At 40.7% G+C, this 24,036-nt stretch overlaps 2 protein-coding genes across 8 annotated transcripts in view; one reads left to right on the forward strand and one right to left on the reverse strand.

The window, feature by feature from the left end:
• LOC137253169 (X-linked retinitis pigmentosa GTPase regulator) overlaps nt 1-12,340 on the forward strand; it is a 44,290-nt gene extending 31,950 nt beyond the window's left edge. Inside the window, exons 4-6 of the mRNA XM_067789659.1 lie at nt 6,924-8,252; nt 10,540-12,006; nt 12,112-12,340. Of these exons, the coding sequence (XP_067645760.1) occupies nt 6,924-8,252; nt 10,540-12,006; nt 12,112-12,209 (2,894 nt within the window). The 3' untranslated portion in view covers nt 12,210-12,340. The remainder of the gene's footprint in view (nt 1-6,923; nt 8,253-10,539; nt 12,007-12,111) is intronic.
• Nucleotides 1-24,036, reverse strand: part of barc (RRM1_TatSF1_like and RRM2_TatSF1_like domain-containing protein barc) — a 121,713-nt gene that overhangs the window by 96,568 nt on the left and 1,109 nt on the right. Inside the window, exon 1 of one of the 7 annotated variants that reach the window (XM_067789666.1) lies at nt 12,283-12,385. The exons of 2 other annotated variants lie outside the window; for them this stretch is intronic. The gene's annotated coding sequence lies outside the window, so the exon portion shown is untranslated. Of the gene's footprint in view, nt 1-7,439; nt 7,562-12,258; nt 12,386-24,036 lie in introns of those variants that run through there. 4 more of the 7 variants (XM_067789667.1, XM_067789665.1, XM_067789664.1 and 1 more) reach the window with 4 other exon arrangements.

Raw genomic sequence — 24,036 nt, forward strand, 5'->3', positions numbered from 1 at the left:
AAACAAGAAAACAACTGTTTTGTGTAAGAGACAACATAATTGTATCTTATATTTTGTTATCCAAAGTTTCTAAGGAATGCATTCCATTTGGAATAATTATTCCTTTGATTTCAGCCCCACGAAGATTGCAATACTTTTTTATTAACTAGTTCGGAATAATGAACAAAAAAATGTTAATCCTTATTTCTTTTTGCGTCCCGGACTAATTATTCCTTTTCTATTCCATCGATTGCATTCATTGGACTGCAAACCTCGTAGGAATGCATTCCGCATCCCTTGCATTCCTTTTGCTTTTCAATATTCCCCATGAGGAATGCAAACAGGAAAAATTAGTCCGGACTAACAAAAAGGAATAATGACTGAAAAAATGTATTCATTATTCCAAAAACAGGAATAAAGGCTTCAATCGAAAAGTATTGGATTCCGGATCAGTGATGTCTTAAACACTGCTACAGAAAATTGCAAAAAAGTACGGAGACTAACAGCATCTTTCATCGGTCCAATAGTGAAAAAATGCACTCTCGAATCCACAGCTTCAGTTGAAGATTAAAGAAAATCGACTAACTCAATGCTGCGAAACACGATGGAACTTCAAATTTTATATATGCGAAAGATCACAATCGTAAATGAAATTCTCTCAAAGTACATGCTATACTCAAGGCAAAGGTTCTTCTTTTTCTTTTCGCTCCGACTCAATTTATTGCAACATTTTCAGGATCTCGATATAAGAACCTAATCTAGGTTATGAAGATTAACCTATAGTGAAACCTATGATGGCGCATAACATTGATCCCTTCGTGAAAACTTGGTGAGATATCTTTGCAAGTAGAATAAGTAAAAGCTTTTCTTTCAATTTGCGCCCTGCTACTTTTTAGTTTTCCTACAATTTGTTGGGACGGGACCTACATAAGATATGTCTAATCCGAACGGCATCTGCAAAGAAATTAATTTTCATAGAAAACTTTTCATGGCGGAGTGTTTGCTATGCCACTGTCGAGGGGGAGGGGAAAGTATTTTGATGTTTCTTTTGCCGAGGACCTTCTGAAAATCGAACCTTAAAACATTAGAATATTCGATTAATCGAATATCATAAGCTCTAGTGTATTGGAAAAATCGACTTTAAACTCAGAATCAGCGCTCCGAAATACTTAGAGGTATATGGTTCGAGTATGCTGTTTATGCAAAATTGGTACACACTCAAGTAATTTCTATAGGATAATTTGTAAAATTCACTAAAACTGTTTAGTTTTGTGTTGCAGGAAATGACAGTACCTTTCATAATTCAAATTTGCCATTATTTACCGTGAGGACCTCACATTGACTGAATGAGTCCGTAGTGTTACCAGATGTTTGTTTAGCAACCACCCTATCAAAATCCTGGACCTATGTTATAAAATAACTCCGTCCTCTTGGCAAATACTAGAAGTTTCCTAGGACCCGTGTCATTTGCTGCTTCTATATCTGACAGCTGTATCACTCTTAATACAAGATTACATGGAATGAAAGGAAACTGGAGAGCATCCAACGACTGCACAAGATCGTATGGTACACAGATGGCTCGAAGACGCCTGAGGGGATCGGATCCGGAGCTTTCGAACCCAGAGCCAAAATATCGGTACCTCTGTGACCACACCCCAGCATTTTTCATGCGGAAGTATTCGCCATAAGTCAGTGCGCTTAGCTGAACCTTCAGCGCGGATACTCCAATGAAACAATGAAATGATACGCAGTGACAGTCAGGTCACACTTAAGGCGATTTCGGCGTTCGAAATAAAGTCAGCGATGGTCCTTGAGTGCGTAGAAAAGCTCAATCAATTAGGAGCACATAAGGTAGTACTGTTGGCCTGGGTCCCAGGTCAATGAGCAGGCGGACAACCTGGCCAGAGAGGCAGCAACTGCAAGACCCATCGGTCCCCAGCCGTTCCTGCCAGTTGGCCCTCAGGAAATTAGGGGGCATTTATTAGTAGAGGAAAGGAAAAAGAGAGAACAATAGCGCAATACGCCAGGATTTAGACAATCTAGGTTACTGTTAGGAGGTTATAGCACAACTCGCTATAGGCCAATTTTCATCATGAGTCTACAGTCCTCTCTTTTTAATGATAGAAGTAACTTTGTTTGTCTAAGGTTGTAAGACCTACACATGATCTTCGACACCTTACAGACCCTCGCTTGGGTCCACGCCTTTCCCGCTTGGTCGATCATTTGCAACTCTCGCCCATTTTATTTGAACGTCTACGCAGCAAGGTTTGAGGGATTCGCGCTTAATAGCTAGTTCATCCACCTTTTCATGTCCATCTATTCCCATATGCCCTGGGACCCAATACAGATGTATGCTTTTCACTTTCCTAATTCTTTGCAGGGATCTCTTCCACTCCAACACACTTTCAGATGCTGGGTTATGCGGGAATATTGCCTTAATTGCTACTTGGCTGTTAAAATAAAAGTTTTCGCGTCTTCAGTCTTCGCGATTTTCTGCCAGTGTCTCTGCAAATTTAGTTACGGCCTGACACACGCTACAGTGATCTAGCAGCTTGTAGGATCTGTTTACTTCCTGATCAGCACAGTATACCGCAGACCCTACTCCTTCCACTACTTTGGAACCATCGATGTAAACGTGTACCGCCCCAGTAGACATATGGACACCCTGGCACCAACTATCAACCTCTATTGTCCGTAGGTAGTCCGCAACAGGAACTGATGGCACCATTCTACTACTATAGCCATATGGTCTGTGCTCAAGCTGCCCCGAGATACTGAGGCCCGTTGCAGATTATACAAACCAAATCCAGCAATAAAACCCCGAAATCTATATATATAAAAGAAAGTCGTGTTAGTTACACTACGCATAACTCAAGAACGGGTGAACCGATTTGGCTGAAAATTGGTGGAGAGGTAGCTTAGAACCACGGAACGGACATAGGATACTTTTTATCCCGTTCTGGCTAGTGTCTTGAGATCAAAACGTGGACCTGGGCACCCCTAAAATGTGTTTATACAATATGGATATCAAATGAAAGCTCTTGATGAGTGCTTTTATACTGGGTATTTTTCGTACCCCTGGGTGACTAGGGTCTCGAGATATAGGCCAAAACGTGGACCCGGGCAACCCTAAAATGTGTTTATACAATATGGATATCAAATGAAAGCTGTTGATGAGTGCTTTAGTACAGGGTAATTTTCATACCTATTGGTGACTAGGGTCTCGAGATATAGGCCAAAATGTGGACCCGGGCACCCCTAGAACGTGTTTAAACAATATGGATATCAAATGAAAGCTGTTATTGAGTGCTCTAGTACAGGGTACTTTTCATACCTACTGGTGACTAGGGTCTCGAGATATAGGCCAAAACGTGGACCCGGGCACCCCTAGAATGTGTTTATACAATATGGATATCAAATGAAAGCTGCTGATGAGTGTTTTAGTACAGGGTAGATTTCATACCTATTTGTTACTAGGGTCTCGAGATAAAGGCCAAAATGTGGATCAGCTGTTGATGAGTGCTTTAGTACAGGGTAGTTTTCATACCTATTGGTGACTAGGGTCCCGAGATATAGGCCAAAACGTGGACCCGTACACCCCTAGAATGTGTTTATACAATATGGATATCAAATGAAAGCCGTTGATGAGTGCTTTAGTACAGGGTAGTTTTCATACCTATTGGAGACTAGGGTCTCGAGATATAGGCCAAAACGCGGACCCGGGCACCCCTAGAATGTGTTTATACAATATGGATATCAAATGAAAGCTGTTGATGAGTGCTTTCATACAGGGTAGTTTTCATACCTATTGGTGACTAGGGTCTCGAGATATAGGCCAAAACGTGGACCCGGGCACCCCTAGAATGTTTATATAATATGGATATCAAATTAAAGATATTCATGAGTGCTTTAGTACAGGGTAGTTTTCATACCTATTGGTGACTAGGCTCTCGAGATATAGGCCAAAACGTGGACCCGGGCACCCCTAGAATGTGTTTATACAATATGGATATCAAATGAAAGCTGTTGATGAGTGCTTTCATACAGGGTAGTTTTCATACCTATTGGTGACTAGGGTCTCGATATATAGGCCAAAACGTGGACCCGGGCACCCCTAGAATGTGTTTATACAATATGGATATCAAATGAAATCTGTTGATGAGTGCTTTAGTGCAAGGTAGTTTTCATACCTATTAGAGACTAGGGTCTCGAGATATAGGCCAAAACGCGGACCCGGGCACCCCTAGAATGTGTTTATACAATATGGATATCAAATGAAAGCTGTTGATGAGTGCTTTAGTACAGGGTAGTTTTCATACCTATTGGTGATTAGGGTCCCGAGATATAGGCCAAAACGTGGACCCGGGCACCCCTAGAATGTGTTTATACAATATGGATATCAAATGAAAGCCGTTGATGAGTGCTTTAGTACATGGTAGTTTTCATACCTATTGGAGACTAGGGTCTCGAGATATAGGCCAATACGCGGACCCGGGCACCCCTAGAATGTGTTTATACAATATGGATATCAAATGAAAGCTGTTGATGAGTGCTTTAGTACAGGGTAGTTTTCATACCTATTGGTGATTAGGGTCTCGAGATATAGGCCAAAACGTGGACCCGGGCACCCCTGCAATGTGTATATACAATATGGATATCAAATGAAAGCTACTGATGAGTGCTTTAGTACAGGGTAGTTTTCATACCTATTGGTGACTAGGGTCTCGCGATATAGGCCAAAACGTGGACCCGGGCATCCCTAGAATGTGTTTATAAAATATGGATATCAAATGAAAGCTACTGATGAATGCTTTAGCACAGGGTAGATTTCATACCTATTTGTTACTAGGGTCTCGAGATAAAGGCCAAAATGTGGATCAGGGTAACACTAGGATGTGTTTTTACATTATGGGTATCAAATTGAAGCAGTTGATGTGTTCTTTAATGCAGAGTAATTTTTATATCCCTGGGTGACTAGGGTCTCGAGATATAGGCCAAAACGTGGACCCGGATACCCCTAGAATGTGTTTATAAAATATGGATATCAAATGAAAGCTGCTGATGAGTGCTTTAGCACAGGGTAGATTTCATACCTATTTGTTACTAGGGTCTCGAGATAAAGGCCAAAATGTGGATCAGGGTAACACTAGGATGTGTTTTTACATTGTGGGTATCAAATTGAAGCAGTTGATGTGTTCTTTAGTGCAGAGTAATTTTTATATCCCTGGGTGACTAGGGTCTCGAGATATAGGCCAAAACGTGGACCCGGATACCCCTAGAAGGTGTGTGTAATATGGATAGCAAATGAAAGCTGTTGATGTGTGCTTTAGTATAGAGTAATTTTTATATCGCTGGGTGACTAGGGTTTCGAGATATAGGCCAAAACGTGGACCCGGATACCCCTAGAAGGTGTGTGTAATATGGATAGCAAACGAAAGCTGTTGATGTGTGCATTAGTATAGAGTAATTTTTATATCGCTGGGTGACTAGGGTCGCGAGATATAGGCCAAAACGTGGACCCGGATACCCCTAGGTGTGTGTAATATGGATAGCAAATGAAAGCTGTTGATGTGTGCTTTAGTATAGAATAATTTTTATATCGCTGGGTGAATAGGGTCTCGAGATATAGACCAAAACGTGGAACCGGGCACCCCTAGAATGTGTTTATACAATATGGATATCAAATGAAAGCTGCTGATGAGTGCTTTAGTACAGGGTAGATTTCATACCTATTTGTTACTAGGGTTTCGAGATAAAGGCCAAAATGTGGATCAGGGTAACACTAGGATGTGTTTTTACATTGTGGGTATCAAATTGAAGCTGTTGATGTGTGCTTTAGTGCAGAGTAATTTTTATATCGCTGGGTGACTAGGGTCTCGAGATAAAGTCCAAAATGTGGATCAGGGTAACACTAGGATGTGTTTTTGCATTGTGGGTATCAAATTGAAGCTGTTGATGTGTGCTTTAGTGCAGAGTAATTTTTATATCGCTGGGTGACTAGGGTCTCGAGATAAAGTCCAAAATGTGGATCAGGGTAACACTAGTATGTGTTTTTACATTGTGGGTATCAAATTGAAGTTGTTGATGTGTGCTTTAGTATAGAGTAATTTTTATATCGCTGGGTGACTAGGGTCTTGAGATATACGCCAAAACGTCGACCCGGATACCTCTACAATGTGTGTAATATGGATATCAAATGAAAGCTGTTGCTGAGAGCTTTAAAGTAATTTCCATTGTCATATTCGATTTAGCCGCATCAACCCAGCAAAACTGATGAATAAGCACGCGAAGCCGAAATAAAGACATGAATTAATAATACCCACATACCTAAATACATATGTACATACGTCCTATTCGATTTGCCTGAAATTTGGTGTATTAATTTGCCTGTATTAGTATTTACGATCCTTTTTTCCGGGAACTAGACCAGAGACGGACTGGGACTGGGATTAGGCTTGGACTGGGGCTGAGACTCGGAGTGGGACTGGGACCCGGAATAGGACTGGAATAAAATACATACCACCCTCTGGGACTGGCAATAAGGGATGAAGAAGAATGAGAAGAACTTGAAAGAAGAGAAAAGAGGGAAGGAGGAGACTGAGAAAGAGATAGAGTGAGACGAAATAGAGATAGATATATCGAAAAAGACGGAGGGAGGAGTGAATAAAAGGATTAAGAAAAATATAAGAGGGGGGAGGCAGAGTTAGGCGGAAAAGGCTTATTAAGATGTATGCAGATAGACCAAATTTAGGGCAGAACAACGTCTGCCGGGTCTGCTAGTAGTTTTATAATTTTGCCCCAACTAAACTTAAACTTGTATGTGTTTTTATCATGTAGAAAACGACTACCAAAGTATTTCTTCTGTTAGCCTAGATTTGTTACAACACAAAGTATTTTTCTTTTGCTCACCAGCGACTTTATCAATTTTTGTTTTTTTTTTTCAGGCCTTGGACGTTTAATAGCATGGGGTTCTAATCAAAACTACCAGCTTGGTTTGTCCAACGATGATACAGTTTCCAAACCGCATGAAATAAAATTGGATGCACCAGTACAACAATTTGTATGTGGTCCGCAGTCGACGCTGGTGCTTACCACAAGCGGCAAATTTTATCTTACAGGTGTTCTTAACGAGTTTGTCTTTACACAATTTACGGAACTGCAACAAAATCTTGCACCTACAGAGCAAATTATTTTCATGCATATTTCAAAAACCAATGAAATTTATATTGTTACGAATTCAGGTAGCATCTATCGCAGCATTGAATCTCTACGTACAAAAACTTTAATATTTCAAAGATTTTACGATTATGATAGCGAAGAAAATGGTCCAATTTGGAAATTATTAAAAGGATTTTCATTCTACACTGTTCTTACAAAAGCCAATAAATTTTACACCACATTCTCTGAAAGTGGTCACCATTTAAAAACGTTTCGTGAAATTTCCAAATTTAAAAACTTACGGTTACTTGATACAGCTGTAGGCAATCAGCACATTTTAGTTCATGGTATACCGCGTTCCTCTACAATTTCAGCGACTGTCGGATCTGTAACCGAACCACATCGTTACGCTAGCCGGACATTTGTTATGCCATCAAATTTTACGAATGGTTCGGAGGATAGAATTGGCAGTAGAGGACGTAGTGTAACAAAAGCTTCGAACAAAGATCGTGAAACAGGCGAAACGGAAGAAACAAAATTATCGGATATAAATAGTAATATAATGGTGAATGATGTAGCAAGTAAAATCACATCTAAATTGGAAAGAGAGAGCACAACAATTAAAGCAAACGGAGATGCTATAGAAGGAATAGCCGGAAAATCTTTAGTTGATAAAATATCTGCTCAAACAGTAGAGTTTCTGCATCAGCAAGAAAAACAGCAGGACATTGAGGGAAATGAAAACGGGGAAACCAAAGATAATAGAGACGACGAATCAAATCATAATATAGCTGCGACAGCTGTTGTAGTGCGCAATGAATCAAATTCACCTACTGATTCGGAGAAAACAACCACATCACTTAAGCTCTCCTCTCCAGCAGAATTAAGCAACAAATCTCCAGCAATTGATAAACACCTGCGTCCACACACTCCATACCCAGAGAGCAGCACAACTGCGAGCACCCCGACGACTATCAAAAAAACAACACCTTTACGCAATTATTCCTACGAAGCGGCCATGGATCATGATCATATCGAAATGACTTCACCTGAACTTGTCGATAGTTTGGAAGATATACCCGAGGTCGAACGGGAAGATGGATTAGCTAAAAATTGTAAGTTAATATGGTGTACTTTTAGTTTTGGCTTGGTAGGCTAAAATTCATTTCCAAAATTTACCGCCAATGATTGCAATATGTCAAAGTATTGTTTGTTTCCTTGTTATGGAAACACGAGTTGTCGAGATAAATGCAGTACTTGAGATACTGCTTCGATTTGGCTCGGTGGTTTACAAGCCGTCTGATGTTTTTGTTATTGTTTCAACGATAAAGACACACTCCGAAGGTTTCGGGGAGTGTTATCGATGATGATGGTCCTTTTCCAGATATAGATCCGGTACGTTCCGGTAACAAGCACCATTATGATACCAGCCCGACCATCTCGGGAACGATTCATATGACCACATTAAACCTTCTAGGCCAAACCGCCCCTACCCCCTACTTCAATGAGGAAGTTGAAGTCGCCAGAGCCTTGCCTGCTAAATATGTGTATGATACATTAATATTTGTAACAGGATTCCCCTCGCGTAGGCGAGGTTGACAATTGGGTTGCGGAACTTTTGAAGTTATAAAGCTCTATATTGCGCTTATCAACACCTTGAATCCCGTCTTATATCCGAATATAACACCCTTATTGAGGCGTCTTGCAGGTTTCTTAGTCGAAAAAGTTAACGTTCTCTTAGGTGCCGATGTACCTGGAAATGTTGACTGCGAAGCAAGACAAAAAGGGAGCCGAACTATCGGCCAATGTCGTAGTAGTATACAATATGTGATGGCATAGGGTGCTCACGTTGTGTAGGACCAGGAACTAATTATATTGTCTTAGACCAGTCTACCACCTGCAGCAAACCTATTATGAGTTATGACAATTTCCAGTTTAGGACGTTGTTGTTGTAGCGATAAGGACACTCCCCGAAGGCCTTGGGAAGTTTTATCGATGTTGATGGGCCAAGCCCGACCATCTCGGGAACGATATGGTATGCGCCTCGGCTGTTAATGAAACAGGATTCCCCACGGATAGGTGAGGTTGACAATTGGGTTTGATAAGCTATATATGGGATTCAAGGGGTTGTGTAGCGCAATATATAGCTTCTCCAACCCAATTGTCAACCTCACCTTCGAGCGGCGAATCCCGTTTCACTAACAGACGAGGCTCTGGCGCCCCAAGCTCCTCATGGAACTCAAAGGAATTCAATGTGGCCATATAAATCGTTCCCGAGATGGTCGGGCCAGCACCTTAATGGTGCTGTGTTACCGGAGCGTATCGGATCTGTATCCGACAAAGGACCATCACATCGATAACACTCCCCAAAGCCTTCGGGGAGTAACCTAATCGCTACAACAACAACAACAACATAAGCTATATATATTTTATATTTATATTTTATATTTATTTATTTGAGTCTTTAAATTAACAAATTTTTACAGACTAGCATAATATTAAGAGTAGAAAGATCTTAAATGACTAATTAGGGTTACATACAAAGAAGTGCAGTCAACATCTGCGCTACACAACCCCTTGAATCTATTTGGAATTTTAGTCGCCTCTTACGACTGGCATACCTTCCGCGGGTATATTCTAAACCCCTGGGGAGTTGCTTACGGCGTCCCGCAGTCCGCCAATATCTCACCGATGCGGTAGTTTGAATGGAAATCCAGCGATAAGGGCGATAGGGCAACAAATAATAGGTGGTATATAGACCTTGATGATTTCTAAATTCACATCACCTGAACGGAGAGGTATTCTTTAACACTCCAGGACCTGTCCCTCCGGCCGATGTCAGTGATAATTGCGAGTACGCCTACATTTCCTCTCAAAGGTTCTTTTGTACGGACGTTGTAGCCGGAGGTCTGTCAAACAGATTTCGCGGTTGTTGTTGTTATTGTTCTATTAACGATAAAGGGACTCCCTGAAGGTTTTTGTAGAGTGTTATCAATGTTGATGGTACTAGCCCGACCATCTCGGGAAGAGTTAATATGACCACATTAAACCTTCAAGGTCCATCCCCACCCCTATTTCCATGAGTAGCTTGGGGTCGCCAGAGGTATTGGCCTCTGATATCGTAGCTATGCGGATGATGTACCACAGTTACTTTTGGTGGAGATCTTTCTAATCAATGCTTCAGAAACCTAAGCAAATTTTTTAGCTTTCCCATTTGCTTTCTTTAAATTTCTTTTCCATAATTTCACGTAGGGAATATTTTACCCGTTTAAGAATTAAGTTACATCTTTTGAATTCCTTTGATTGATTTCGCTTTATGTTTCCAGTCTTACTGAAAACCTCTAACGTGTTTCAAATTTTAAACGGTAATTGTAATCAAATTATTTATTCTTCCACTAAAAGCACTTCCTACGATGCCATTTGAGGAAGACGAGCACCTAGCTGTAGAAATAAATACTACAACTGATCCACTGGATAGTACGATTATTGTAAATGAAATTCGTTTCATAAACAATGGCGTCGATGTGACAGACAATATCAAATCGGAATCATTTGATACGGAAGAAACTGAGAGTACCGTTGATTCTTCGGAGGAACATATAGCTGACGACTATGTCCATAATGCAATCGGTAGAAAGGTCAGCAGTGGAAAGACACAAGGAATGGAGAGCGATGTATCTAAGACAATACAAAAAGAAACTGGAAAAACTGAACAGCAAGGTGAATACTTCGTACAGTCGCAAGTAAAGAACGACCGTGAAAGCACCTCAGAAGTAAAAAATGAGTCACGTACCGCTTTCATATCTCACAGCTTAACTGGACAAGTTGATGATGGATTGTCAACACAATCGAAAAATATACACAATGCTGCCTCGGAAAACAAAACCAATTTGCATACAAAATCCAACAATATCGGAGATGAAATCATGAAGGCAAAAGACGATATAAGTTCTGAAGCTGAAAAGTCAAGTGGCAAAGTGAATAAGACTGCCAGAAAATCGACTGCCGCCACTACTGTAATATATGATTCTATGGAAACGGGAATAAAGGAAGGGTTGTCTACTAAGACGAAGCAAAAGAAGGAAAGTGTTTTAGAGGGTGGTATGAGAAAAGAAATTGATTTCGTGCCAAGCGCTGAAATTCCAACAGATACCTTAACTCAAAAAATCGAAAACGCAGCTAAAAAAGTCAATAACGGGGCTTCGGAAGTACGTGATTCCATAGAAATGGCCACTAAACATGCTGTTTCAGGCGCTCGCGATTCTGCTGAAACGGTGCGAGAAAATGCCAAACAGGTAGCCAACGACACCAAAAACACAGTAGACAGTATAGGCAGTGGCGCTAGAAAAGTGGCGACTGAAGCTAAAAATGCCGTTGGTAATGTCTTTATTAAAATGTCTGATGGCACTAAAGATGCTGTAGACACAGTCGCAGCAAAAATTGCTCACGAAGTGCAGGGTGCTAAAGAAAATATTGCCACGATATTTCATGGTAAAAATGTAAAGCCGTCGTCGCCCGAGGATGGGAGAGTATCATTGACTTCAGAAGCAGGCTCTAAGGAAGATGGTCCGAAAACCAACACAACCATTGGTGAAGATGATGAACGTACTACGGCATCAGTAAATTCTACGCAAAATTCCACTGGTAATCCATTCGAAAGTCCAAATCCGTATGATAACGAATTTGACGATGTAGTCGAACGTGGCAAGAAAGCATTGCGAGATGAGATCAACAATATGCAGCAACAAGGAACACAAGTAACTCAACAAATTACACAGGAAGCAGGAAATGGAAAGGGAAAAGTACGGCAGTTCTTTTGTGATATCGGCGGAATATCCTGCAGAAACGAAAAATCTGTAGCCGTCGCAGGTAAGTTAATTAACTTAATAAACTTAGAATGACGTATATTTGTGAATGTTGTTGTTGTTGTAGCAGTGTATATTTGTGAATAAACGTTGTTTCTATATATTTCAGATGAACCACCGAGATATTCAGTGGCGGACAAATATCCCACACAGCGTACACATGACGAAGAACAGAATAATACGTCCAAAGTTTGCTCAATCTTATAAGTTATATCTAAACACACTAAAAAACCAAGATATTTTTCATTTTACATACCCGTTTATATAAATAAATACCTACATATTTAATAAATATCTCAACCAAATGAAGCTGCAACTTAACTTAAAACGATTTTGAAATTAGCTGAAAAAATCTGTATATAACTCAATATATTACAATCAGCTGTGAACAAAAACAAGGCAAAATTGGCTGCAGTTGGGTCTGTAAATACAGCATTGCCAGATAGGCCAGGTTGAGAAGTGAGTCTATTGCTCGCACAGTAAAAAAATTATCGAATTTTGTGTCATTTAGATCGCGGCAGTTGGCGTAGAACTAATAAGACGATCGTTGAAAGTCTGCAACAAACACAGGAAAGCAGAACATTTTTTTCTTTCCTATACCTATATAACACTACTTTATTTTCATATGTTTTTTCCTAAATTTTATTTCACAGGGAGATAGCCGTTTATTTTGAGAACAAGTTTTTTTTGACTAAAGAATATTTTGTTTTTATTTTGAAAACTTTTTGCACAAATGCATACATAACTATAATCAACTTTTTTTATAGAAGTGAAATAAACAATCAAATTTACAATTAATTTATGGAAATTGTTTTTGTAATCTTACTTTCCGGCAATGCTTGCGTTATGCGTCAACTTATCTTCCATGTACGTTTCCAGCTTCGATGATAAACGGACTTTCAAGTCTTCCAGTGGTGTAGAGCTCTGCGTTGATACCTGTTTGAGCCGAATTTTCGGATATAGGTGCCTCCTGGGCTTCAATCAGAGATATTATTTCTAACAACATTTTTGTCAAACATATCTAACCTCGATGACATTGTAGATGTTTGTTCAGATATTGCAGCCAATATCATGTCATTGCCATTGGCTGCGAAGTTTCGTGTTTGTCCTCCATTTTTGTTGTTGTCTCATCGTTATCAAGATAAAAATCATAATCCCACACATTGATTCCCCCCGGCCCCATAACCTCCCGTAGTGGCGCATGAAGTTCGTATTTATTTTCGGATGTATTCAAACCACGGTTTTCCAACTCCTTTTGCAGTAGCGGGTCGCTGCCGTGTTCGGTTGTAGCATGCTCCACCTACTACACCTAAGATCCTGGATTCCTGCCCCGGATAAAGTAACATTACAAATTTATAAAAAAGATTTTTCAATTAGAAAAAAGCTTATCTTAGCGGGGTCGCCCCTCGGCCGTGATTTGGCAAACACTCCGAGTGTATATCTGCCATGAAAGCTTCTCAGTGAAAATTCATCTGCCTTGCAGATGCCGTTCAGAGTCGACATGAAGCATGTAGTCCGCGACCTGCCAATTTGTAGGAAAAATTTATAGGAGCACGACGCAAAGTGGAAGAGAAGCTCGGCCTGAAATTATCTTCGAAGGTAATCGCGCCTTACATTTATGTATTAATTTATTTATATAAGGGCAATTTCTATCCCGTTATGTGTTCCGTTTATACTCGGTGGCGATATTAAAAAGGTAATGAATGTATGTAAAACGAAAGTTTTACTTACGTTGAAATTTACACATAATTTTAAAATAAATGTATGTATTGAAAGTATTTTTTAACATTTTAATAATGTTAATTACATTAATTTTTCCGGACTTTTGCCCGGTAGCCATTTCTATTTTTGCACAAAATGCGTATTAAACGAAAGTTTTATAGATAAATGTTAACACTTCCCGTGAGTGGCCACCGTGGTGTGATGGTAGCGTGCTCCGCCTACCACCCCGTATGCCCTGGGTTCACGCCCCGGGCAGAGCAACATCAGAATTTTAGAAATAAGGATTTTCAATTAGAAGACAATTTTTCTATGCGAGGTCGCCCCTCGGCAGTGTTTGGCAAGCGCTCCGAGTGTATTTCTGACATGAAAAGCTCCCAGTGAAAACTCATCTGCCTTGCAGATGCCGTTCGAAGTCGGCATAAAACATGTAGGTCCCGTCCGGCCAATTTGTAGGGAAAATCATTTTATTTTTTTTCCGTGAGTGGGTATATTTATTGTTAGAGATTCCACTTTTTTTATACTCAGTTGAGAAGAGCTCACAGAGTATATTAACTTTGATTGGATAACGGTTGGTTGTACAGATATAAAGGACTCGAGATAGATATAGACTTCCATATATCAAAATCATCAGGATCGAAAAAAAATTTGATTGAGCCATGTCCGTCCGTCCGTTAACACGATAACTTGAGTAAATTTTGAGGTATCTTGATGAAATTTGGTACGTAGGTTCCTGAGCGCCAGATCGCAATTTAAAATGAACAATATCAGACTATAACCACGCCCACTTTTTCGATATCGAAAATTTCGAAAAACACAAAAAGTGCGATAGTTCATTACCAAAGACGGATGAAACTTGGTAGGTGAGTTGCACTTACGACGCAAAATAGAATATTTGTAAAACTGTGGACAATGGGCGTGGCACCGCCCCTTTTTAAAAGAAGGTAATTTAAAAGTTTTGCAAGCTGTAATTTTGCAGTCGTTGAAGATATCATGATGAAATTTGGCAGGAACGTTACTCCTATTACTGTATGTTTGCTTAATAAAAATTAGCCAAATCGGAGAACGACCACGCCCACTTAAAAAAAAAATTTTTTTAATTCAAATTTTAACAAAAAATTTAATATCTTTACAGTATATAAGTAAATTATGCCAACATTCAACTCCAGTAATGATATGGTGCAACGAAATACAAAAATAAAAGAAAATTTCAAAATTTTGGTCGATATCTTGAAAACGCCTTCACATATACAACTACCACCACTCCCATTTAAAACCCTTATTAATACCTTTAATTTGATATCCATATCGTACAAACACATTCTAGGGTCACCCCTGGTCCACCTTTATGGCGAGATCTCGAAAAGGCGTCCACCTATAGAACTAAGTCCCACTCCCTTTTAAAATACGCATTAACACCTTTCGTTTGATACCCATATTGTACAAACGCATTCTAGAGTGACCCCTGGTCCACCTTTACGACGATATCTCGAAAAGGCGGCCACCTATCTAACTACCACTACTCCCTTTTAAAACCCTCATTAATACCTTTAATTTGATATTCATATCAAACACATTCTAGAATCACCCCTGGTCCACCTTTATGGCGATATCTCGAAAAGGCGTCCACCTATAGAACTAAGCCCCACGCCCTTTTGAAATACTCACTAACACCTTTCGTTTGATACCCATATTGCACAAACGCATTCTACAGTCACCCCTGGTCCACCTTTATGGCGATATCTCGAAAAGGCGTCCATCTATAGAACTAAGGCCCACTCCCTTTTAAAATGCTCATTAACTCCTTTCATTTGATACCCATATCGTACATACAAATTCTAGGGTCACCCCTGGTCCACCTTTATGGCGATATCTCGAAAAGGCGTCCACCTTATGAACTAAGGATCACTCCCTTTTAAAATACTCATTAACACCTTTCATTTGATACCCATATCGTAGAAATAAATTCTAGAGTCAACCCTGATCCACCTTTATGGTGATATCCCTAAATGACGTCCACCTATAGAACTATGACCCACTCCCTCATAAAATACTCTTTAATACCTTTCATTTGATACACATGTCATACAAACACATTCCAGGGTTATCCTCGGTTAATTTTCCTACATGGTTATTTTCCCTTATGTTGTCTCCATAGCTCCCAACTGAGTATGTAATGTTCGGTTACACCCGAACTTAACCTTCCTTACTTGTTTATTTATAATATTTAACGCAAACACGTTTTACTGGCATGTAATGCTGTGAAATTCCTTTCCGTTTGGATTTCTACGCAACCACATGTTTAAAGTCCAATTTTTCATGTGGTTGAGCTGCATGGAATTTCAGTACAACCTTTCACGACGAAATTGAAAACGCGAATGAAAGCTGATTTTAGTTGTGTTTTTATGCACATAATTTTCAAACTATAAACAAAATTTTCATTTGTCAGAAAAAAATAAAGAAGAAACGGCCGAATGTCAAAAAAAAACCTATTGAAATACAAACTGGTTCCTTTGTTTTTAATTAACTAGGTTGTATTTTTCTTGTATTTCGTCAGATTTTTTGAAATATAGTTTACAAACTTACACCAGTACTGAGCCCGAATTAGAAGGGGAGGGGTTGTCCTCTAAATAAAGTAGTGTCATATAGGTATTAGAGAGTACACCCTATAGGTGGTTATATGACTAATAGCGTTTTCTTTTCTGGCTAAAGTGTTACGCTTTTTGTACGCCGCGCAAGGGTTGTTGTTCTATTCTAAAAAACAGGCAACGCCTTTACGGGGTATTTCGTTCTTTTGTGAAAATCGTTGCCTGCTCGCAACGCAAAAGCATTACACTTTTACCCTGTATAAAATGGCGTTGTGGCACATGCAACTCTATTAATATGAGTGAATATGGTGAGTTGAAATGTTCGTTGTATGCACTATAAATGTTGAACATTTTCTGGGGTAGGCGTAACTCTATTAAGGCTTTACCATTTACTTAGGCAACAATTTATTTCAGAAAAGAAAACGCTATAAGAATCAAATCAACATCTCTAAAATGTGTTCATAATTACGGATTATCGAAGGGAAACATTTATATGGGAACTTTGGTGTTTTTATTAACCATTAGGAGTTAAGACCACATTTACACATGCCCCAATCTACATCAAATCCACAATTGTCAATCTAGGGACGAGATTATTAGCTGTCAAATTTTCACGTTTCTCTTTTGTTTCGTGCCTCCATTTAGAGGTGATTCTTAGAGGTGGTTCTTTGTGTATAAAAAAAAAATCTATCCAAAATGACACTACATCCTGGAGGTGGTGCTTTGCTTATGAAAAAAAGTAGGCATTTCTAAAATTTGTTAAAATGAAGCTAACCTCGTTATATGTAATCTAGGGCTTAGGAAATTTTGCTTAATTTTGGATCCGAATAAAAGCAAACGTTTTTAGAGTATCATCTGCGACCATGCACCGACAGAGGAGAAAAACAATGAGATAAGAGACGCCCTCTTTGAATATTTGAAATGCACATAAGAGCGCCGCTCTTCTCGTTTTTGGCCCTTCATTCGGAAAGTTCAACCTCCACAACTAAACCTTTCCTAACGGAATGAGGCTGATCGACTTCGCCGGTGCTCGAAACATGGTCATATCCAGCACGAAGTTCATGCGTAAAAATATACGCTAAACTACATGGTTTTCCCCCGATCGAAATACTCGCAATCAGTTCGACGGCATGCCTCCAGTATTTAAGATGTGCGCACGATCTGAGGACCTAACCTCGACTCGGATCATTATCTAGTCGCAGCCAAAATACGCGCCCGCCTCTGTGCGGCTAAAAACAAGGAAAAAAAGACACAAGGAAAGCTTGACGTCGAAAGGCTGAAATCGCAAAAGACTGCCAATGATTTCACACTTCTCATACCTCCTCTTTGAAAACACAAGACAATCGACGGAATGAAGGAGCAATGGAAGTACATCTCTTGCACCGCCGCCGAGGAAACAATTTGTTACCGGCTAACATGGAAAAGCTACTGCCTACAGGGCTACTTTAAAATCGAGCGCAACAAGGACAGTGTGCGAACGCTACCGCGGGTTGAAAAGGGAAGCGAGACGCCTTTTCATGAAAAAAAAAAGCAGAGGCAGAAAGGCGAGAGTGCGAGGAGCTTAAGCTGCTAGCCACCAGGAATAACCCAGCAAATTTAACCAAAAAATTCGGCGACAGGCGAAAGGTTTTAAGTCCGGGGCAAACTCCTGTAAGGACGAAAACCGCGACTTTGTAATCGATGTCCAGAGAGTTGTAATGAACCCGATCCCGCAATGGATGATAATGAAATTAAAAACTGCAATATAACAAATGAATACTACACAAAATATGGTAGCAAGTATGTATATTGTTGTATAGGGAGAAACTTTATAGCAGCGCTTCGCGAAATTTTATATGTGAATGGGCAAGGCGGAATAAACTTCGGTTGCCAAATCTGAAGTTCCTTCATATTTATAAACGCAACATCCTTGTTTATTTTGGCGACGTTTCTGAAAGCTTAAGCTTGCGTTAAACACATCTATATCAAAAATTTCCTTGTGTCGCGGCCTTATGTATAGATGGTATCCTGTCAAAAATTGTTTACAAATAAAATTAAGGAAAAAACTTTTTTAAAAATAAGCTTTTATTATTGGTTAATAAAATTAACTAAAAAGTAAAAAATAAATTGACGGTAAAGAAATATAACACTTTATAAGTTCATTGTAACCTTTAGCGATAATTAGACCTCTTCGTCTGCGACAAAAAAAAAATCCATATTGTACATAACTATATATTTTTAACATTAAAACTTTACACCTAAATTATTAAATATTATACTGTTTTCACACAGACGGCTTATTGAATAATAAAGGCAGTTTTCTACATTAAGACGCTTATTGAGCTCAATCTTCCCTACAAAATTCGAATCTATAATTATTTCATCAGTAGCTAATCGAATGGCTAATGAAGTCAAAAGCACAATGCAACTCTGTTGGGAGCATTCAATTTCTTAGTTTTTGGTGTGTTCAGTGCTTATAAATGTCATTTGTCAAAGTAAATGTCATTGTCTGCATGGCGGAACGAACAGCTGATTATAACCTTTTTTTATTTGATTTGATACATCAACTTCCGGCGCAGTACGATTTTGACATTTGTCCATCGAATTTACAAAAACAAAGTACATGAAATTCTTACCCTGCAAAAATTATTGGATTACGTGTTCCGTACTTCGTATGCGCATTTCTCTGCGCTCCCTTTCGGCATGCATCAATTTCGTCATTACTATAAAGGCCATCTTGCTCACAGCAATCCAACAATCTATTTGTCCGCAAATTCGTGGAACTAAATTTCTAATGGAAGGTTGCTCTCCAAAAACTCTGTTTACACACAGTCTTTCGCCGTGAAAACGAGGGCAGTGAAACATTACATGTTCTGCGCTTTCCAATTCGGATGGACAGCTTGGACAGAAAGGATGCTCCTCTACCCCACGCTTATGTAGATATTCCTTGAAGCCACCGTGCCCGCTCAATATCTGTGAGATGGTAATTTAGTTCGCCTTGTTTTTGCTTGTACCATTACGCTATATTCCGGACTAGCATGAAGGTCCAGCGCTCTTTTCTCGAATCTTCCCACCGTTCTTGCCACCTAACTATTGTTCGTGACCTTGCGCTTTTCTTAGCATCTTCAGATGGTCGGCTGAATCCAATGCCATACAGATCGGCCATTTCACCTGAGAGTAGATCTACTAGGATTTTCCTGGATAAAACATGGATCGCGTCGTGGGAACAGCACATGCTATTCGTATAGCAGTAATGCGGTAGGCTGCTAGTTAACTTTTTGGTGGACCATTTTAGATCTGTGCCATACTGGTGCTGCATATAATATTATAGAGCTGGTTACGTTGGATAATAGCTGACGGGTAGCTTCGCTTGGGCCGCCGATGTTGGGCATTATTCGCGTTAGGGTTCCACTAACTCTAGAAACTTTCTCACCCACCGCCCTGAACTGCTCCCTAAAAGTTAGTTTTGAGTCAATGATTACTCCCTAGATATTTCAAGGAGGGCTTTGAATTTATTTGATAATCTCCTATGGTTAGGACCAACTCATCCACAGTCCGCTTTGAGCTCATCAGAACCACTTCTGTCTTAATGCTAGCCATCTCCAGCCCCGTGTTCAACCATTCGTTTATTCTTCCCACGGCGTCATTACATAATGCTTGGAGCAGATCAAGTTTCTTGGCCACTGCTACTACGACAATATCATCTGCATAGCCGACAATTTCCGTGCCTCCGGGAAGGTCGATTTGTAGCACCCCGCCATACATCGCATTCCAAAGAGTTGGACCTAGAACAGATCCCTGAGGGACACCGCCCGTGGTGTTGTACTTTCTTAGTCCCTCATCTGTATCAAAAGGGAGTACTTTTTCGCTTAGATAGCTACAAATTATTCGGAGCAGGTACGGAACTTGTCTTGGGACACCCAAAGTGCACTCACGCTTCTCATGGCTCCAGTGGGTTAGCGGCTTCTTATAACTTAAGCCACTTGCTGCTTATAGATCTGACAGCTGTCAGCTGGAGTCTTAGCCCGGCAAGCGCAGGGCACGGGCACAGAACGTAATCGATCGTTTCCTCCTCCAACCCGCACTTCCTACATCTACTATCACTGACCAAGCCTAATTTAAAGGCATGTGACGCCAGAAGGCAGTGTCCAGTAAGAATACCCGTCATGAGTCTAGTCTACAGTTTAATGATAATGAAAATATAAGAATCAGTGTTTATGAATAACATATTTTAATTAATCTCTTACAACAACCTGATCGGTGGCTACATCGCCATGTAGGTAGTGTGGTGTTCCACCTTGTATAAACGTAGGTACTGTATGTGCTCAACCGTGCAAATTGACATTAGCAGTAACATTATTTACATAAACATAGCTTGGTATTTGTGCAGGCCTCAATATAGCATACATTGGTCCAGTTCGGTGTGCACCAGCCACTGGTACAAACACTTTTGAATGCATAGCTTTTATATAGGATGGATGTCCAGCAGTTCTCCGGTTGTGCCAATATGTATTGGGCTGCTCGGTCTCTTGGTACGGCTGTATAGGTATAGGCGGGTGCAATGTATTACTAGTCTGCTCAAGATCGTATGGTACATAGGTGGCTCGAAGACGCCAGAGGGGATTGGGGTCAGAGTTTTCGGACCCAGAGCCAAATTATCAGTACCTCCAAAAGCACATCCGAGCATTTTCCAAGCGGAAGTATTCGCCATAAGTTAGTGCGCTAAGCTGAACCTTCAGCGCTGATACCCCAATGAAACAATTGCCACACTCAGTCAGACAGTCCGTCCCCACTAAAGGCATTTGGGGCGTTCGAAATAAAGTCAGCACTGGTCCTTCAGTGCGTAAAAAAGCTGAATCAATAGGAGCACACAACGTAGTACTGTTGCCCTGGGTCCTAGGCCACAGGGGAGTGGAGGGTAATGAGCAGGCGGACTCTCCCTAAGCGGGTAAGGGGGTCAGAATATACCCGCGGTAGGTATGCCTGTCGTAAAAGGCGACTAAAATACCAGATCCAAGGGGTATGTACCGCAACCCTTCAGGTTGCCAGCGCAATATATAGCTTCTCCAAACCCAATTGTCAACCTCACCTATCTGCGGCGAATCCTGTTTCACTAACAGACGAGGCTCTGGCGACCCCAAGCTCCTCATGGAACTTGCGGGTGGGAGGGAGGCGATGGCCTGAAGGTTTAATGTGGCCACATAAATCGTTCCCGAGATGGTCGGGCTAGCACCTTAATGGTGTTGTGGTACCGCAGCGTACCGGATCTGTATCCGGCAAAGGACCATCACATCGATAACACTCCCCAAAGCCTTCGGGGAGCAACCTTATCGCTACAACAACAACAACAACAGCAGGCGGACTCAATGTTTAATTTGTTGCGTCTCTCTCAAAAATTGTCAACCTCCCAGCAGATCCTTGCAGCGGGTCTGCGCCATACTCTCACCGTCCGGGAAGGTATCGACCCCAATCCGGGTCCTTCTCCTGACCCCAGTACTGAGAAATGGGTTTGCTGCGTTTGCCGGAAAATAATCTTTTTAGGGCCTGAAATATTTCAATGAACTTCCTAATCACATAAAAAGTAGTAATAACTTCAATACTTTTAAAAAAAGTTTATTGGAGCATTGTAAAACCCTTCCAATAAGATACAGTTTTTTTTTCTTTTATTTTTTTACATGATATACCGATACTGGAGCGCGAAAAGGGAATGGTAATATTGGTAGCAGCAAAATACAATGCAGCCGGCCCTAAGGAAAAGAAAATCAGTCGCCACCTGTAACTCCAAGACAGTTCCAACAACTAATTTCGCTGGAATTCTGTATTTTCAGCCTATATTTACTGTTGCTGATCGGAATCACTCGCATTCCGGCAGCATTAATATAATAATAAAATTATATGATGTGTAACCAAAATAAGGTCAAACAAAAGTTGGAGCAGGGGGGATTGGAAACACGTCCTTTTCAACCTCCCATTATATTTTGAGCTGTGCTGATCGGAATCTTCATGCATTCCGACAGCGTCTTTACTAAACAAAGTGGAGGGGTGATTGGGTACACGTTATTTTCAATTTCCAACATCCAAAGACAGGTTTAGCTGTGTTGATCGGAGACCAATACATTCTGACAGCTTAAAATACAAATATATTTGAAAACTATAAGTTCCAAATTTTGTTGCCTTAAGCTGGGAGCACTGGAGGATTGGAAACGCGTCCTTTCCAACCTTCCTTAAATGACTGGCTCCCAGACTCGTCCGTTTGTCACGCCAGTAAATATGCTGATCGGAATCACATGGCATTCCAACAGCATATTCAATAGAAATAAGTGATATAATAATGAATTGTACTTAGTAGTTTAAGTTTTAGGCCTAAACAGCCGTAATAATAAATAAATTAAATTAAATTAATTATTTTTTACATGGTATATCCGAGACTGGAGCGCGAAAAGGAAATGGTAATATTGGAAGCAGCGAAATACAATGCGTCCGGCCCTATGGAAAAGAAAATCGGTCGCCACCTGTAACTCCAAACAGTTCCAAAAACTAATTTCGCTGGAATTCGGTATTTTCAGCCGATATTTACTGTTGCTGATCGGAATCACTCGCATTACATTATGAGGAAATACGGCACCTGAGAACACAGCCGTATGAAGCTAAAAAACACAAGCATGTCTTCAGTGAACTCCACAAACAGGCGTCGGACCTCTATGCCGGTGATTCCTGTACTCAAAGAACAAAACTAGCAGAGGAGGAACGCACTCTCCCTAGGGAAACGCGAGTAGTCACTCTCAACTTCGATCTGGATACCGTAACAGGTTAAACTCTTACCTATCCAGAATCAACCCCGACATACAAAACATTGTCCTGCTTGTAATGTGTCCCCACATGACACCAACCATCTCTTTAACTGTATTGTGGAACAAACGCCTCTAACACTCCTCTCATTATGGTCCACCCCTGTTGAAACAGAAAGTTTCTTTGGACTCCCGTTAGAGGACATTGATGACAATTTGTGATCGGTCGCAGGCGGACAACACGGAAAGAGAGGCAGCAACTGCATGACCCATCGATCCCGAGCCGTTCCTGCCAGTTGGCCCACAGGGGCATTTATTAGCAGAAGGGAGGGAAAAGAGAGAACATTGGCGCAATATGCCAGGCCTGAGTCAATCTAACTTACTGGTGGGGGGTTACAGCACAACTCGATATAGGGCATTATGAAAGCGTATGAAGCGAAAAAACATAAGCAGGTCCTTGGTGAACTCCACAAACAGGCGTCGGACCTTTATGCCGGGAATTGCCTGGTGAACCCAGTACTCAAAGTAAAGTATCCAAAACTTGCGGAAGAGGAACGCATACTCCCCAGGGAAACGCGTGTCACTCTGGCTCAACTTCGTTCTGGATACTGTAACAGGTTAAACTCTTACCTATCCAGAATCAACCCCGATATACAAAATGTATGCCCCGCTTGCAATGTGTCCCCACATGACACCAACCATCTCTTTAATTGTAATGTGGAACCAACGCCTCTAACACCCCTTTCCCTATGGTCCACCCCTGTTGAAACAGCAAGTTTCCTTGGACTCCCGTTAGAGGATATTGATGACAGTTTGTGATCGGTCGCGTCTGTTAGGTGGGGCGAAGCACTGCTACAACAAAAACAACAACATATAGGGCATTAATAGGCCTCTCAAAAAGATAACCTAAGAACCCTAACGGCTATTCTTACTAGACACTGTAGACTGAACAGTCACATG

This window comes from Eurosta solidaginis, chromosome 5 (assembly GCF_040869045.1).
Source record: "Eurosta solidaginis isolate ZX-2024a chromosome 5, ASM4086904v1, whole genome shotgun sequence".
NCBI classification, from domain to species: domain Eukaryota; kingdom Metazoa; phylum Arthropoda; class Insecta; order Diptera; family Tephritidae; genus Eurosta; species Eurosta solidaginis.